At 54.9% G+C, this 17,054-nt stretch overlaps 1 protein-coding gene and 1 long non-coding RNA gene across 3 annotated transcripts; one reads left to right on the top strand and one right to left on the bottom strand.

The window, feature by feature from the left end:
* Window positions 1-2,917: 2,917 nt before the first annotated feature.
* SPMIP8 (sperm microtubule inner protein 8) lies at window positions 2,918-13,133 on the bottom strand. Of its 2 annotated transcripts, XM_075940461.1 has the most exons (9): window positions 13,028-13,099; window positions 12,544-12,759; window positions 10,321-10,552; window positions 9,928-9,989; window positions 7,225-7,399; window positions 6,562-6,623; window positions 5,845-5,909; window positions 5,719-5,751; window positions 2,918-3,067 (listed from the first exon to the last, which is right to left on the bottom strand). In XM_075940461.1, exons 3-9 carry the CDS (start codon window positions 10,541-10,543, stop codon window positions 3,037-3,039), a joined length of 651 nt encoding a protein of 216 aa, XP_075796576.1. In that variant the 5' UTR covers window positions 10,544-10,552; window positions 12,544-12,759; window positions 13,028-13,099; the 3' UTR covers window positions 2,918-3,036. The 2 variants fall into 2 exon arrangements, with proteins under 2 accessions (XP_075796576.1, XP_025043014.1); XM_025187229.2 differs by lacking the exon at window positions 12,544-12,759 and having other exon boundaries at window positions 13,028-13,133.
* Window positions 12,680-14,924, top strand: LOC112546602 (uncharacterized). The gene is made up of 3 exons (XR_003090334.2): window positions 12,680-13,348; window positions 13,710-13,829; window positions 14,829-14,924. It is a non-coding gene; the product is annotated as an uncharacterized LOC112546602 (long non-coding RNA).
* The last annotated feature ends 2,130 nt before the right edge of the window (window positions 14,925-17,054 follow it).

Genomic DNA, 17,054 nt, shown 5'->3' with positions numbered 1-17,054 from the left:
TTTAAATGCAGATCTTCAGCGGGGGTAGGTCCTGGACCTGGTGCAAGCCAGGAATGAGTCAGGCTGCTGGCCAGCCTGCTAAAACATTTACTGGTGGGGGCGGGGGGGAAATGCATGTGGCCAACAGCATTAACCCATAAGCTTTTGCCAATCAGTTAATTGACGACACTATCACATCCCTAATCCAACCTCCTGCTTATCTTAGAAAAGGATCCGTCCCATTATTTGTAAATTGCCTTTTTATTATCTGTCTTAACTTGCTTCATCCACCTGCCACGGACCGTGCTCTTCCCAATCTATCTCCCTCTTTCATCCTCCCTCGACAGCCTGCCTCTAGTTATTTAGCCAGTCCACTCTAAGCTGCCCCTACACACAAGACTACCGTACTTGCCAAAACACACAGACCCCGGCAGGATGCGCAGTTAGCTCATCGGTTACACACAGCACTGCTGCCTCTGTACTAGAGGCAACAGTAGGGAGTGGGAGGGTCCGCAGAGGTGGCTGCACAGGAGCCTGTATGTGTGGGGACCTGGCTTAAAAGCCAGCTCCCTGTGCTTACTGGCTCCTGCTGTATCAGAGGCAGCAGACCTGCTTAAAAGCCGGCAAGTTCCTACCTCTTCCCCCTCCGCCCAGCTGAAATTCTCTGCGGTTACACGTTTCCCAGAATAAATGCATTTTAACCTCGCCGTTGGCAATGCCTTGCTCCCTGACGTTGGCGGGCTGTGAGGTGGCAGATAAGCCTCGCTGCTGCTCTTGGGTCTCGCCAACCAACAGGAAATCGCTCAGAGGGCTACGCGATTGCTCCAAGCAACGAGGCCGAACTGGGGCGCCCGCCTGCTCCCTTCTGGGCCAGACTGTGCCGTCCGTTCTCACAGAGGTCCCCACCTCGGCAGGTAAATCCTAGTGCTTCTCAGACCAGGGCCCACCTTGTGCTGTGTGTAAACGGGGCGTGTGTGTGTGCCACATGAAGGAGAGTGAAACGGAGACTGGCTAACCCTCATTTTACAAGGCACTCCGGCCTTCCTCACCACCCGTAACGGCTCACGCCGGGTCCAGCAATGGCCGCCTGACGGCTTTTTAGTTGTTGAATTCCCAAAAAGCATTCGCTGCACCCGGTAGGACTCAGAGGCTGTGTCTAGACTGACCAGTTTTTCTGGAAAATCAGTCGCTTTTCCGGAAAAACTTGCCAGCTGGCCGCCTGAATTTCCGAAAAGCACTGACTTCCTACTGTCTGAAATCAGTGCTTCTTGCAGAAATACTATGCTGCTCCCGTTCAGGCAAAAGTCCCTTTTGCACAAAGCTTTTGTGCAAAAGGGCCAGTATAGACAGCTCCGATTTGTTTACTGCAAAAAAGCCCCGATCGTGAAAATGGCGATCGGGGCTTTTTTGTGGAAAAGCGCGTCTAGATTGGCACGGACGCTTTTCCGCAAAAAGTGCCAATCTAGACGCTCTTTTCTGAGCATTTCCGGAAAATCATGTCCATCTAGATGCAGCCAGTCACTTGGCCTGGTGTTTAAGGGGTGAGGCAGAAGGTGAAGAGCTCGTAGCTACGCGACCGGCACCAAACCTGTGTCTTGTGACTGGGCAAGGCGCTGACTAGATAGTAGGGTCTCTTCCTGCCCTGGGCGCCGTGCTGCCACAGGTGGCTGGATTAGGAGGGTAGCGTGACAGTACAGCTACCCTGTTAAGAGCCTCCTGCGGTTGGGGTTGCTTTACAGCTGTCTCTCCCTCCCCCGGCCTGTCTCTGGCTGTAGGTGCATCACCCTATTTGTGCACAACAATTATGAGTGTCGCCCGGAGGTTCCTGTGCATATGGGGCTAGATGCTGGATGTGAAACGTTCCCTGTCCTGAACACCCTGCACTTGGACAGCCAGGGCCCTACCAAATCCACCGTCTGTTTTGGTCAATTTCATGGTCCGCTGAATGGGCCTGGTTAACATAGGCCCTACACATGCTTGGTAACCCCCTTCTTCTGAGATGCTTGTGTGTTCTATATCCCTGCCTCTGTGACGTCTGCGCCGTGCACCTGAGGAAGTGGGTTTGACCCACGAACATCGGTTGGTCTGTCAGGCGCCACGGGCCTCCTTGCTGGTTTTACAAATGCAGATTAACATGGGAGCGACTCTCAGACCTGTCGCCCCGTGGTATGCAGCTTGCGCCCATCGCTGCCCCATGTGGGCGGCTCACCACGCCTCCGTTTTTATCCTCGCACCACTCCCGGCAGGCAGGGCAGTGTGACTCTGTCCCCATTTCGCTGAGAGGAAACTGAGGCACAGAGCCACCCAAGTTCAAACACACGCTGGTGCGGCCTAGGCCTGGGCCCATTTTAAAGGCACCTTCCGACTGCGGCCGAGTCTGCTCTGCCGGCCCCGGGGTGCAGAAACGTGGTGGGAGGGGAGCTAACAAGCAGGCGCCGAGGTGGGCGGGTGGTAAGAAAACGGCTCTCTTGCTGGTGTATCTGCAGGGAGGGATCTGGAGGTGGCTGGATGCGGGAGCGATGAGCCGGTGAAAGACTGGAAGTAAATGCTGGCAGGTTAAGTGGTAGGAGGGGTGGAGTGGAAGAGGGAACAGATCTTGGGAATCTAACGGACAGGACACCGGGTTAAGGGCTGCCTCCGCATCCAGGATCCCCCGTCTGAGCTACCAGTGGGTGGCAGGGACGGAGAAGAGCCTCTGAGAGACGTACAGTATCTGGCACGATGGCGCCCAGAGGCTTGATTGGTGCGTCTGCGTACAGCTGCCTGGTGCCGCTCTGGCAAAGGGCCAGCAAAGCGCTTCCTTCTCCAGCTTGCACAACGCCCTGGGCCTGGTTCCGTTCATCTCTTCCTCGCAACTCGGGCAGAACCGCAGGGCGGGGAGAAGGAGGTCTGACCCCGCCCCTCCCGGAAGCTCCTCCCACAGCCTCTCTTTGGCGTATCCATTTTCAGAGCGGCTTTTATTGGCTAGGAAGTGCAGCGGGTATCCTGCCTTTCCCCTGGCGGCCCGCCGGTCTCCTGCGCCCCTCGGGCTCTGCACCCCTTCCTGGTTCCCGCTGCCTAGCGCCAGGGCTGGAGGTAGTGAGAGCGGCTGGGGAGGGAAGCAGATGCAGCATGTGATGAAGCCCAACAAATGGCGGCACCGGATGGTCCCCCCTTCCCTCGAAGCCTTGGGAGAGGCCTTAATTCGGGGGTGGCCAACCTGTGGCTCTTCAGAAGTGAATAGGCAGCTCCTTGCCTAGGTACCAAATCCAGCGCCGGAGCTACCGGTGCCAACTTTCCTCTGGGCCGGAGGGTGCTCACTGTTCAACCCCCAGCTCCACCCTTTCCCCCTAAAATCCTTCCACTTCCCACCCTCTCCACTGCGCCTGTCACACACATGCCTCCCCCTCCAGTGTCACCCACCGAGAGAGCTGATCCCAGTGGGCAGGAGGAAAAGGAGAAGAGGCGCTGACCGGTGGGGCTGCCCATGGGCGGGATGTGCTGGGAGTGGGGGTGGAGAGATGATCGGGGCTGGTGACCTAGAACTGTGGCTCTTAGGCAACGTGCATTGCTCAATTCTGGCTCCTTCTCAGGTTTAGGTTGGCCACCTCTGCCTTAACCCTCCTTTCCCTGGGCCGCTTCCCTTCCCCTTGTCTGTTCCGCATAGACCCCCTCTCTCCTTCCACAGTGCCAGCCGCTCCAGGGACCCTCCCCTCCCTGTCCCTTCTCCCCCAGCCTTTTTAGGGCTCAGCTATCTGCTTCCTCCGTCGCAGTAATGTAAACAGCCCCCCTGCCCCTAATCATAGAATCGGCAGAGACCTCAGAAGGTCACTGAGTCCAGCCCCCTACCCTAGGCAGGACCAATCCCAACTAAATAACCCAGCCAGGGCTTTGTCAAACCGAGACTTAAAAATCTCTAGGGATGGAGATTCCACCCCCTCCCTAGGTAACCCATTCCAGTGCTTCCCACCCTCCTAGGGAAATAGTTTTTCCTAATTTCCAACCTAGACCTCCCCCACTGTAACTTGAGCCCATTGCTCCTTGTTCTGCCATCTGTCACTACTGAGAACAGCCTCTCTCCAGCCTCTTTGGAACCTCCCTTCAGGAAGTTGCAGGCTGCTCTCAAATCCCCCCTCATTCTTCTCTTCTGCAGACTTAACAAGCCCAAAATCCCTCAGCCTCTCCTCATAGGTCATGTGCTCCAGCCCCCTAATCATTTTGGTTGCCCTCCGCTGGACCCTCTCCAATGCGCCCACATCTCTTCTGTAGTGGGGGGCCCAACTGGACACAATACTCCATGGCTACGTCTAGACTGGCATGATTTTCCACAAATGCTTTTAACGGAAAAGTTTTCCGTTAAAAGCATTTGCGGAAAAGAGAGTCTAGATTGGCACGGACACTTTTCCACAAAAGCACTTTTTGCTGAAAAGCGTCCGTGCCAATCTAGATGTGCTTTTCCGCAAAAAAGCCCCGATCGCCATTTTCGCGATCCAGGCTTTTTTGCGCAAAACAAATCTGAGCTGTCTACACTGGCCCTTTTGCGCAAAAGGACTTTTGCCAGAATGGGAGCAGCATAGTATTTCCGCATGAAGCACTGATTTCTTACATGAGATCGTCAGTGTTCTTGCGGAAATTCAAGCGGCCAGTGTAGACAGCTGGCAAATTTTTCCGCAAAAGCATTTGCTTTTGCGGAAAAACTTGCCAGTCTAGATGCAGCCCAGACGTGGCCTCATAATGCGCAGACCCAACTAACCAAGCGACTGTCGCCTTAGCCTAGGGGACCCAGGTCTCTCTCTGCTAGCAGGAGTTTGCGCAAACCAGCTCGCCGGCACTCCCAAGTAGATGCACCAGAGAGATGTGACTGAATTCGTGGTGGCACAGGATCCAGGGCTTAGCACATCCCCCAAACGGGAGGTCTCTGGAACTGGCGCAGACCTAACATGGTCTGCGGCAGTGACTCCAAGACTGCATGCGAGGTCTTTACATGCCCTGCATGCATGTGTGCTGCTTCCGGGCTCGAAGGAGATGGAGCAGGAAGGAATTGCTAACGGCTTTCCCTGCGTGGCACTAGCTTTCTGCACAGCCTCGTGATGGGGGAAGGTTTTTTTCCTCTGTGGTGGGAGAGGCGTGCAGTTGAAATGTAGGCGAGGCTAAAGGCAGGGGGGATAGCATTATCCCGTCCTTCAGCAAGCCAAAATGGGCCAGCGGGTCCCCTTATTTTGTGCGTGGATACAGCATCCAATCAGCCAGAACTGGGGTGTGCATCTGTTCCCTGTAAGCTCTGCGCTGGTGCGGCTGCTCTGGAGAGATTCAAGAGCCGCCCAGCTGATTAGTAGAGCACCCACGGCTAGGTCTTGTGTTTCTACTGGTGGTGCACATTCACTCGTGCCTCAGTGCACATACAATTATTCCGCACATGGATGGAAAAATTAGATGGTACGTTGATGTGCGTGGCATTTGTCTCCTTTCCCAGCTGGAAGTGTGAGGCTGGTGGGGATTTGCTTGTGTCTGGGACCCTCTTCCTTTCACTGGTGATTAGTCTCCTGGGAGGGCATGGAGTTTGCCACCTGGTCCTCTGGGAGTATCTGGCAAGGGGCTATGTGCAAGTTACTCTCCTCCCCAGAGCCGGCTCCCTTAGGGTGAGAGCAATTGTTCCCTCCTTCCCTGTGCTCCATTCCCCAGGGCTCCCTCCTCCTTCTCCGGTCCCCCCCGATCTCTCCCCGCCCCCTTGCAGAATTCAGCAGCCTCTCTGCCGTTTACCTGTACGCTGAGCCGAAGCTCCGGAAGATGTTGCTGCAGAGGAAGGGAAGATTGTCTGTGAGTCGCAGAGAAGCACCCCAAGGGGTCCCAGCGGCTGCCTGCGGTGGGGATCCCGGAGCTACTTACGTGCTGTTGTACGGCAGGGGCTTCTGTCCGTATCGGTCCAGGCTCGGGTTCTGATTGAGGCAGTACTGGAAGGACACAGCGCCGGGAGGGGAGTCAGGGCTGGGCACTGGAGCCAAGTAGCATCCACTCTCTATCTGCACCCCTGTGCTGCCACCTGTCCGGCCTCTAGAGCAGGGATGGGGGGGAGGCTATCAGAGGCCACTGTCCCTCAGAAGAAATCTCTACCCCAGTGTTTCTCAAGCTTTTTAAGACTGAGGAACACCAGACAATAATTTTTTGTTTATTATCTGAGCAGCAGCAGCTGGTGGTTGACTCTAAGGGCCGAGCCCCTTGCAGGGCGGGAGGAGACTTCGTGCTCCCCCCGCCCCACAGGCCAATCAGGGCTTGGGGACGAGGGGAGTGGGCGACGTCTCCTCCCGCCCTGCCCCTGTCCTGCAAGGAGCACACGGCCCTGATTAGCCGGGGGGCGGGGGAGTGACAGGACCTCCGCGGGCCAGATCAATCTGCTTGGCAGGCCGGATCCAGCCGATGGAGGCCCTTCTGATCCCCCTCCCCCGATCTAGTCTGACCCCCTGCCCGTGACAGCGTTCTGCTCAGCAAAAAGCCCAGCCGCGAGGAGCTCAAACTGAAATTCCCCTTTTCTCCAGGCCCGGCGTGATCCCCGGCGCTCCCAGCAGGAGGCAGCGCACTACGGCTCAGTGGTAGAGAACTCCTTACCCGCCAGGTCTGAGCCACGTCTGGCTTCAAGTGTCTAACAGCGTAACAGCTGAACCCGAGCACTGTGGGGAGAGACAGGTGCGCGTGTGTTACCATCCCGAGGGCCGCCAGCCCTCTCGCACGCTGATGTTTTCACGGTGGCGTTGATGGATCGCTCCCCAAGCCCGGCCCAACGCCCCCAGCACGCTGTGGCCACTTCCACCCCTCTCCCCTTCCCTGCGAGCCCAGCACTGCCGTGGTGCCAATTTGTCGTATTTTACACTGCTCCCCAGCTTGCCTTGCCCAGGTTGCTGCCAGTTTCAGTACCATGCTGGGGGCTTTGGGCCAGACTGCAAAGAGAAACAGCCACGCTGCAAGTCGTTGGCAAATTTCACACCATCAGACTAGGGCTGAGTAAGGCCTTGGAGCAGCTGTCTCATTACACAGGCAACTTCCCCTGCTTTTGGTATTCACACCTCCCCATCTGCTGCTAGGCGCCAGCCACGCCCCCCTACTGAACTGCTCATGGTCCTGTGAGTTAAGCCTCAGGAGGGACCCCAGGCGCAGGCCGCTTTGGAACCTGTCTCGCAACTGGGCAGGCGGGAGGGTTGTAGAGCCGCCTGTGTACGAGAGGCGCTGATTGGCGGTGGCTTTTCCCGGCGCCCACCGCCTGCCGGGCCGTACCTTTCTTGTCCACGCTGGGCAGCTTGAATTCTCCGGCAGAAGAGACAAAGCGTGACCAGTCCTCCATGGCGCGCGTGTAGCTTGGCCATTCCTCGTGGTTGGTGCTGGGGGTGAGCGGCGCCATCTTCCCTGCGCGGTACCGTGCGGTGAGCGACTTGCCCATCTCCGTCATGCCCTGCGGGGCACAGCAAAGGAGAGCTGTCGCAGCGGTAAAACCCCCCTTCTTCTCTCGGCTGACCTCTCCAAAGATTTGCGGCTGGGGACTTGCTTTGGCATCTAAACGCCTCCGCTAACAGCGCCCAGGGAAGCGATCCTGCTGCCTTGCCCTCTAAAGCCCACGGTTATGGCCCGTGATGGCAAAAAATGCAGCGGCAAAAGAGTGACTTGGGCAGAGCTTGTGCCGATTGGAAGCTACACGCGCCTGAGCTGAAACAGGGAAGATCCAAGCATCACAGAGCTTGGGGTCAAAGCCAGATGGATCCAAGTTTGACAGGAAGTCGGGTGCAGGCCACCGGGAGCCTGCTTAGCGGGTGAGCTTAGACAGAGTCCCTCTTTGCCTCGGTTTGCTCTTCCCAGGTAACTGCTGAGGAAGCTAAACCTTGGGAGGGACAGCCAGCGCCCAGAGAGAGAACAAGCCCCACCCACCTGGCGTTCAGGAGAAATCGAGGCCAAACGGCTCATAAGGAAGCAATGTCAGTTGTAGCTTTTATTCCCCTGCCATTCCCAATCTCACCGTTCCCTCTCCCCGCTTAAACCCCTTGCTCACCACGCTTCTCCGAAGCCTTTCAGCAGGGCCGCTGATCAATGGATGCACCCCCCCACACTTCTCCAAGGAGGGACCTACCGTAGAACCCCGAGTCTCATTTCTACTGAGGGGGCTTAACCCCCTCTTGCAGTACGAAGGGTTCTTAGTGCGCACGGAAAACAGGAATAGCGCTGGGGCCCTTTTGTGGGTTTATGCAGCGACAGAGCTGAAAGTGGCCTTAGCGAAAATGAGAATTGTGAGGTGACATATTTTGCCTCAAAAATCCCCACTGCTGCCACCAGTAGTTCAGGCTTTTGTCTGTCACGTGGGCGTGCTAGGGGAGAATATCTATTGTGTGTGTTTTATTGAGTGAAAACTCACATTTAACAAACCAGGCATATCTGTCCAATGCAAATATTTAAAAATGTTGGCCAGATGTGCACTGCCTGGTCTCCAAAACAGCACCTGGAGTAACACAATGGTGAGAAAATCTCTCTGCTCTGCTTGTTGGGTAGGGGGCACAGTGCACTCTGCTCACCACTGGGTGGTGCCGCCTCCTGATGATTAGCTCCACGTGGTTCAGCCCCCTCTTTCTCCTCATCTTCCCGGGGGGGGGGGGGGCGCGGTTTGTGGGCTGGATCCGGTCTGCAGGGGGAGCAAGCGGCTCCCTGCGCTGCCATTCCCCCTCTCCCCGGCTGAGGGAGCCGCCAATGGGAGCAGCGGGAGGCACGGACCCAAGTAAGCACCCCCATTCCTGTTGTGCCCAGCCCCTGCACCTCCAGTCCACTCCTGTGTCTTCCCTTGCTCCTGTACCCTCCCTCCCACCCAGACCCCCCATTCCCAGCCTGCTCCTGCACCCTCCCTCCCAGAGCACAGCTCAGCCCTCAATGCCGTGCAGAGAGTCCCTTTGGCGCTCCCACAACAGTTCAAAGGAGCTCTGGGCCCCTTTGCATGGCCAGGCTCCAGGGCGGTTGCCCCCTTTGCCCTGCCCCCATTGGCAGCCGGCCCGCCCCCTACTTCCCGCTCCGATTCTGCACCTCCATGCTCTCCTGCACCCATTTTGTCGTCAGGGTGCTGGCGGGGGGTCCGTGGCAAGGTTTGCGTTGAGCGGGGCGGGCAAGTTCGAGACACACTGTCCTCCCGCAGCTCTCGGAGCAACTCCTGCTCCCCGTCTGCCCCGGATGGAGCAGGGCAGGGTCTCCCAAGCCCGGAACTGCTCTTTAACCTGTCACTGCCCAGTGAGGAGTTTATACAGCCCACGACAGGCGCACGCCTCCGCACAGTATGCAATTGGGGAATTCTTTTTTCACAGTAACGATCTCCCGTATTTTTTGAACCATCCTTCTGGAGTTGGACTGTTGTTCTATTTCAGTCGCCGCTGCTGCTGTTTTAACTACTGTGTCATTGAACCGTGCCTTGCTCTGGTCCACCCGCATGGTGGTTATGATGCTGGGTGCCCTGTCTATATTCAGGCTCCAGCTGCAGGACCTGTGTTGATGGTCACAACAGTGAGGAAATTGAATAGTCCAGCATTGACCAGGGCAACAGACGTAACTCTAGTTCTCCTCCCCACGTCCTCCTTCGAGCAGGGCTGAACACAACTCGACCTTTCGGCGTGACACCCTTCCGGAAGGGATACTGGGCCCTGTTGGAAGGAGGTGTGTGGTATGTCTTCCTAGCTGGTGATGAAACTCACTGGGCCCTGTCTGCCAGCAGCCACGTTCCTTTCAGTGGGGCAGGATGGGAATCAGTGGTCAAAACTGATCCGAAAAAGCAGACGTGTTCCCTGGACACGACAGAGTTTTTCCGGGATGCCCCTGGTATCCCGGAAGAACTCTGCAGTCTAGACATAGCCTGGGATGGGAAGGCACAAGGGGGTTATAGGAAAGGCCAACAGGTCTTGGTCCTGCAGAGCAGTGACTGATTTCTTAGCTCTCAGTTTGGCTGCAGTGACTCACCAGGGTCGGGAGGCGCTTGTTGGGGACTCCCGCCAGAGTGAAGGACGCGTTGGCGAAATCCTCTGCAGGAGAGAGCAAGGAGAGACGTGAGAACCGCGGCCTCCTGGGCCGCTTCCGCAGAGTGGAGCCCAGGCCTGGCCCAGGCGCATGTCCTAGGCAGCGCTGGGCGTTGGAGCCGGTTCCCCTGCCAGCCAGTGCAGGCTCAGGGCCAGACTCTCGTAGAACATTGGTTGGAAACCAGGAGCGACCGTAGGTCCCTGGAGCGAGCCCTGGGCTCCTGCTATCAAAGGGTCCCAACCTGTGTCTGAATAGGGCTGTTGGCGGTAAAGCCAGGTCTCCCAGCGCACTGTCCGCAGGCCCAGAGAACAGCCCAAAGCCCCGAGGTGGCATTACCTTTGGTGCAGGCGGTCGTGTCCCGGGAGTGCTCCTCGGGGAGTTTGTTCCCCGCTGAGTCCATATCCATTCGCCGTAGGGTCGGCAGCTCTGGGTGGTAAAGCCTGTCCTTGACTCCCGCCAGCATGACTTTCCGGGGGTCCAGGGGCAGTAGCACGGCTGGGGCCGTGTAGACACGGTGGCCATCGTCCGGCCACGGGACCAGATCAATCACTCGGGCCATTGATGTACGCTAGCAAAGAGAGCACAATTGAGCGGACGCGCGCAAACACGGGACACGTATTGCGAGCAGCTGGATCCTGACCGATGGCCCAGGAGCCCCGAGGGCGTGGGGTGCCCAGGACGTCCGGTTTGTCCCCGAGAGCTGGGGCGGGGCGTGTTTCCCGGTGTCGCTGCTGGTGGGCTAGCCAAGGCCCAGCCCGAGGAGGGGGCTCAATGCATGTTTGGTGGGTGTTCCCTGAGCCCCTCACAAATCCCTTTTGGCCTTGGGCATCCTGCCAGCACGCCAGGGGATCACACAGGGCCTGAGGGAGCAGCTCGCCCTGGGCAGTCCTGGTGACGGTACAGGGAACGCTGCAGTCTGCGCAGGTCTCCGGGCAGCAGCGGCCTTACGCACTGAGGCTCACGGTCTCAGCAGGGGCTCCGACGTTGCGGCGCCTCCTTTTCCCAGTGCCCATCTTCGGACAGGGACATCGGTGCCCTACGTCCACGCCTCACTTCGTGCCTTCTTCCGCTGCCCAGCACGTGGGATCGGAAATCGATTGTTTATAGCCAGGCCCAAACATACAACCGGATTTGCTCCAATCCCGCAGCCAGAGACAAACAGCGACAGGATCTCTGTCAGGCCTTCTTCAAACTGAAACACCCGCCCCCCCAGGGAAGTGAACAAACAGACGGACAGAGCCAGACGGGTACCCCAGGCATCAACTTCCTCAAGAGCGGCCCAACAAAGAAAACAACAGAACGCTGGTCATCACCTACAGCCCCCAACCTAACCTCCGGCACATCACTGACAATCGACACCCTATCCTGGAAAACGACCCCTCACTCTCACAGGCCTTGGGGACAGGCCAGTTCTCACCTACTGACAACCCCCTCACCTCAGACAAATTCTTTCTAGCAACCTCGTAACACACTTCCATCATGATCACCCAGGAACCCAACCCTGCAATCAGCCCCAGTGCCAACTCTGCCCACACATCTATACAGGCTCCATTAGCACAGGCCCTAACTACATAAACCACCACATCAGAGGCTCCTACAACTGCACCGCCACTAATGTGATCTGTGCCATCAAGTGCCAACAATGCCCCTCGGCTACGGATATTGGTCAAATCCTCTACGATGAAGGATTAATGGACACAAATCAGATATTCGGAACGGTAACACGCACAAACCTCGCGGGAAATATTGTAACCTGCTTGGGCACTCATTAATGGATCTCCAAGTGGTTATTACAAAACAATTAAAAAAACCAGCTGGAAAGAGAAACTTCAGAAATTGCCTTTGTCTGCAAATTTGACACTTTTAATCAAAGTCTGAACAAAGACTTGACCTGGCTGGGCTGCTACATTCAACACCCTAAGTATCGGGCACCTTGGTGGTTGTTTAAGTTCTTTTGCTACCTATTGGGAGCCCACAGCTCCGGTCGTACCATCCAGTAACCCCCCGGCTGCGTTGTTTGTAGAGCCTGTCCTGGATCCGCTCCTGCCTTTTTAGAGCCGGATCTGACTCTGCCCGGCGTCAGCTGAAAGGTGCCCGCTGCGATGGGGCCGCAGTTTGTAAACTCCGTAGGGCCCCGGCCTACTGTACAGAGCCATGCGCCCTTAGGGTGCCTTAGAAATAACAGTGCGCCCAGCTCTGCGGAGGGCACATGACTGCAGATGAGGAACGAAGCAGAAGAGGGTTGCAGACCGCTGTCCTGCCCCTCTGGAGCAGGAGAGGGAGGAGAGACCCAACAAAGCCGACCTAAGGAGGAAACGTTCCAGGAATGGTTTTTTAATCTGCCCCGCTGGAGAAGAACTTGGTTAAAATCAGTAAAAAACCTCTTATTCTAAGTAAAATCAAGTGAAAATCGCTTAGAAACACGGGGGCATAATGTTGCTGTTAAATATACTATTCTGGCTCCTGATTTGTGGTCTCTCTTGTATGCGGATTTCACTCCGTCAGCCACACACCCTCTGGTTCGGCTCAGCCCCAGACTTTAGGAAAGTTCATATCCACCTTTGAATCACCTCCCAGCAGCCCCTAGCGCCAAAGCAGGGCTGAAAGGATATCCTGGTTTCTAACCCCGCTGAACTTAGAGGAACGAAGCTCTGACATCTGCCGCTTGCTGCATTCAGGAAAGCCTTGGCAGGGAGTTCATTGCGAGTCTCCTTCCTTCCCCCGCACTGCGGCAGGGGGCTGTGTGATGAGGATTTGACTCCCCAGAGACGCTCCCTGTGGCTCCAAAGACAGAGAGAGAGAGAGAGAGAGAGAGAGAGAGACATCAGCCCCAGGACATGAAAGTTTTGCTGGACTCCTTAGATTCTTCTCCTGGGAGCAGTGTTGACCGAAAGAGATGACAAAGTGCAAGGGAAAAGCAACACCAGAGCATGAGGATTGACTATAAATCTCCCGCTGGGGCATGAGTCTGTCCTAGCACGTTTGGGGGGGCTGCCCCAGTATAAATAGTAAATAATAATAAAAACCTAAATCGCAGCGATACCTATTTTCTCAGCGTTCTCCGCATTGTCTTAGGCCTGATGCATGCGCCAGTCACTCTGTTTACTGATCCCTTATTGCCCCATGGCAACAGGCAGCCAATATCAAAATAGTTGCCAGGCGACGAGGGCAGGGTTGCTAAGTAACCAGAACAGTGTCCCTGCAGTTACCTGGTAACTGGTGCCATGACTGAAAGGAAAGTTCCTGCCCTCCAGCCAGCTGCTGCTGCTTCCTGAGACAGAGCGGGTTTGGTTTAGGGTTATCCTACGTCCGGTTGATCCCACACACGTCCTCCTCTTCGGCCTTTACGTCTCCGGCCGGCCGGGTTTGTTAAATATCTAAAAGTGTCTGGGCTTTTGCCCTGCTCCTTCTTTTCCAAACAAATGTAGATGTTTAATTTGCGGTGCCTGAAAAAAAAAAGTTCCCCTTCCGTCGGCCTCTGCTCCCCCCACCCGCCACGCCGCTGCCCTAAGGACCCTCCCATCTCTCTGCAGCCAAACTTTCAGCCAATGGGAGCCTGGCCTTTCCCATCCAGCGGCTGCAGCCCTTGCCCAGTGGCTGCTGGAAGCCAGCAGCCACCTGACTCCTCCCCTCTCCTTGGGGGACTCCTGCAACCAGACCCTCTCAGCCTCCTCCCCCATCTCCTGCCCTTTGCAATGAAAGCCCCCGTGAACTCTTCTCTGTAGTAGGCGGCAGCCCAGGTCAGAGCAAAATGCTGGGCATGGACGTGCCGGACAGGTGGGCCCTGAAGTTGTCTCAAGTTCAGGACGGGATGGGGCTCGACACGGCCCCGCAGAGTGAAAAGGGTGGGTGATCTCGCTGCTGCTTCCTGGCACCCCTGTGGTAGGCATGCCGGGGAGAGCAGGCGGCCTCAGGGGCTGTGTGCGGGCTGGGGGAAGAGGGGATGTCTCAGAAGGCAGCGGTGTAGCTTGCAAGCCGCTCCGGCCGCCTCCCACACGTTGAGTTTCCAAAATGCCAGCTGCCCTATCTCCACTCGCTGCCTGCGGCTCTGTTATGCCGACTGAATCCCAGCCCTCTCTGTGCCAGCGCTCCCTTCGCTTCTGTCCGCCTTGCAACGAAGAAACCCCCCAGCGTCGCGTGGTCTGGTGTCTTTCATTGAACCAGCAGGCTAGGACTGAAACCGTGATCAGCAACAAAGGTCCCCCAGAGGAGTGGATGGCATAAAATGGTTAGCCTAGCTTGGCAGCCACCTGTCCGTACCCAAGCACAGCGCGGGCTAATCGTGTGTATAGGATGGGGTTGTGGGAGGTTTTAATTTGGAGGGCTTTTAAAAGTTTTAAAAACCCAGATAGTCCCTGTCCGATTTCTCCATTTCCTTTGCCTTGTAGATGCAAATACACCTCACTCCTCACCAAACTCCTGCTGTTTTCTAATTTTTAACAGAATACGTTGAATTTGCTTTTCAGGATAATGAAACTGGCTGCAAAAGCAAACCGAGACCTCAATTAAGTGCAAGTCCCTTTTTTTCAAAACAGGTCACTTTCCCTGACAGATGTTAATTACATTGAAAATGTTTTTGATTATCCACAATCTCAATCATCCAGGGTCTCCCATAATATTTAGGTAATTGAAGTGGTACAGAACTAAAATGAACAATCCCACATTAAATTAAACTTCAGTTTTTTGCTGGGTTTTTTTTTACTCTCTTGTTTTGAGTCTCTGTCCCATTTTGGGGACTTCTTAGTTTGAGGGAAGTTCTGTTTGGTCTGTCTTGTGGTATGTGCAATTCACCTTACTCCTCTGAATACAGAGCAATTCATCAACATGATTTCCTATTTCAATAGGCACATCAGGAGGAAGAAAACTGAAGAAGACCGGTGAAAGGAAGGACTCAGAACATGTAAAGAGGAACATTAAAATTTGAATAATTATAACATTGATTTTTGAGGCCTTAACTCTTGTTCTTATTTCTAGATACTCAATGTAGATGACATGCAGTACACAGTATATTATATACTCACATTGTATACTCACTGTTAGTGGTTGTATATGCGCACGTTGTATTACAATGTGAGTTGGTTGATGCCGATACAGATACACTCTCTCTCCAGAGTGTCCTCTTTTTGTGAAAGTTCAAATACAGTCACCCTAGTTTGTTTGCAAGTGGGGGAACCGTCTGGAAAGGAGAGTGCTGAAGTGGGAAAGTGCAGTGTCCCACCCTCAAAGCTATCCCCAAGCTCAGAGGTCACCTAAGGAGCCCAGAGATCTGCCAACAGCACCATCAATATCATGCGTACAGTGTGGGAAGGAAGTGAACAGGGAATTGTGCACCTGAGAAAGCAAAGGTCATGGCACCTGGCATTTCACTCCTCACCCAGAGAAGTGAAAAAACAGATGGACAGAGCCAGACGAGTACCCAGGTATGAACTATTTCAAGATAGGCCCTACAAAAAAACAACAGGACACCACTTGTCATCACCTACAGCCCCCAACTTAAACCCCTCCAGCGCGTCACTGACAATCTACACCCTATCCTGGAAAATGATCCTTCACTCTCACAGGCCTTGGGGGACAGGCCACGTGTCACCTACAGACGACCCTCTCACCTCAAACAAATCCTGTCCAGAAACCACGCAACACACCTCCATCATAATCACCCAGCAACCCAACCCTGCAATCAGCCCCAGTGCCAACTCTGTCCACACATTTGCACAGGCGATATCATCACGAGACCTAGCCACGTAAACCACCACATCAGAGGCTCGTACAACTGCACCTCCACCAATGTGATCTTGGACATCAAGTGCCAACAATGCCCCTCTGCCATGGACATTGGCCATACTGGACAGTGTCTGCGGGAACGAAATAATGGACACAAATCAGGTAGCTGAAAAGGCAACACGCACAAACCTGTTGGGGAACATTTTAACTTGCCCGTGGACTGATTCATGGAACTCAAAGTTACCATGTTGTTTCAAACCAATTTCAAAAGCCACTCGACAGGGAAGCGACAGAACTTAATTTCATTTACAAGATTGATTCCTACAGCAGAAGTCTAAACAAAGATATTGGCTGGATGGCCCGCTACATTCCACCTCCTACTGACATAAAAACCCAAACAAATGAGACTTAGAGTGGGTACTAAGTATTCTGATCAGTTTCATTTAGCATGGACACTCTGACAATTTTTTCCCCTTTTTTTTCTTCTTTTTCCTCCTCTTCCCCCATCCCCCCTCTGTGTTATTTATCTGAAAACTGGACCAACCCCTTAAACTCCGGTCATCTGAAGAAGTGGGTTGCACCCATGAAAGCTCATGATCCCATCTACGTGTTTTGTTAGTCTCGAAGGTGCTGCAGGACTATTTGCTATTTAAGTTTTTCCAGTTGCAGGCTAACACGACTCCCCCTTCTGAAACTTTTGTGTCACTCCTCGGCTAAGCAAACATGACAGCATGCTAGATTTCCTGGAAGGGCAGGCAGGGGGCCTAAAAAAGCTCCTGGGGGAGTGAACAGCGAGGGTTGCCAAGTGTCCAGTTTTCTCCCAGACTGTCCGTTATTTGGATCCCCTGTCCGGTAAAAAAAACAGAAAATACCGGATATGTGAAATGTCCAGTATTGCCTGTTTCCCTCGGATGGAAGCCCGGCGGGGACAATTTTCCCCTGCTGCATCTGGCGGGGGCAGGGGAGTGAGGAGCATGGGGCCATTTAAAGGAGCAGCCCCTTTTTTTTCTCAACAGATTTTTTTCCCGGTGTTTTTTTTTTTTGGGGGGGGAGGGCATGTTTGGTATTTTTTGTTAAACCATCTGGCAACCCTGTGCACAGTGAGAAGACGGCGTGCCCCCACCCCTGAGCCAGGGAACGTGCCAAGAGTGGTCAGAAATGCTCACTTTCCGAAGGGGCTTCTCCATTTGTGCACTCTGGTCGCTTGGTGTGTAGAGGGCGTCCATTGGAAACCCTAAGCACCCAGCCACACAGGGGAAGGCTGTGGCCAGCACTTTCAGACATGGTGGCCGACAGCCCCTGCTTTCAAACTCAGCCACCCGCAGCTGCCCCAGGAGACATTTCCTCTG

The sequence above is a fragment of the Pelodiscus sinensis genome, chromosome 12 (assembly GCF_049634645.1).
Source record: "Pelodiscus sinensis isolate JC-2024 chromosome 12, ASM4963464v1, whole genome shotgun sequence".
Taxonomy (NCBI): Eukaryota; Metazoa; Chordata; order Testudines; family Trionychidae; genus Pelodiscus; species Pelodiscus sinensis.
The sequence above is the reverse complement of the archived record's forward strand: the minus strand, read 5'-3'. Positions and strand labels throughout refer to the sequence as shown.

Excerpts from the sequence above, each read along its gene's own strand:
- SPMIP8 (XM_025187229.2), bottom strand. The coding sequence starts at position 10,543 with ATGGCCCGAGTGATTGATCTGGTCCCGTGGCCGGACGATGGCCACCGT. Across the intron at positions 9,990-10,320 it reads CACGACCGCCTGCACCAAAG|AGGATTTCGCCAACGCGTCC; the intron begins GTAATGCCACCT and ends TCTCTCCTGCAG. Across the intron at positions 5,752-5,844 it reads CCCCTGCCGTACAACAGCAC|CAACATCTTCCGGAGCTTCG; the intron begins GTAAGTAGCTCC and ends CTTCCTCTGCAG.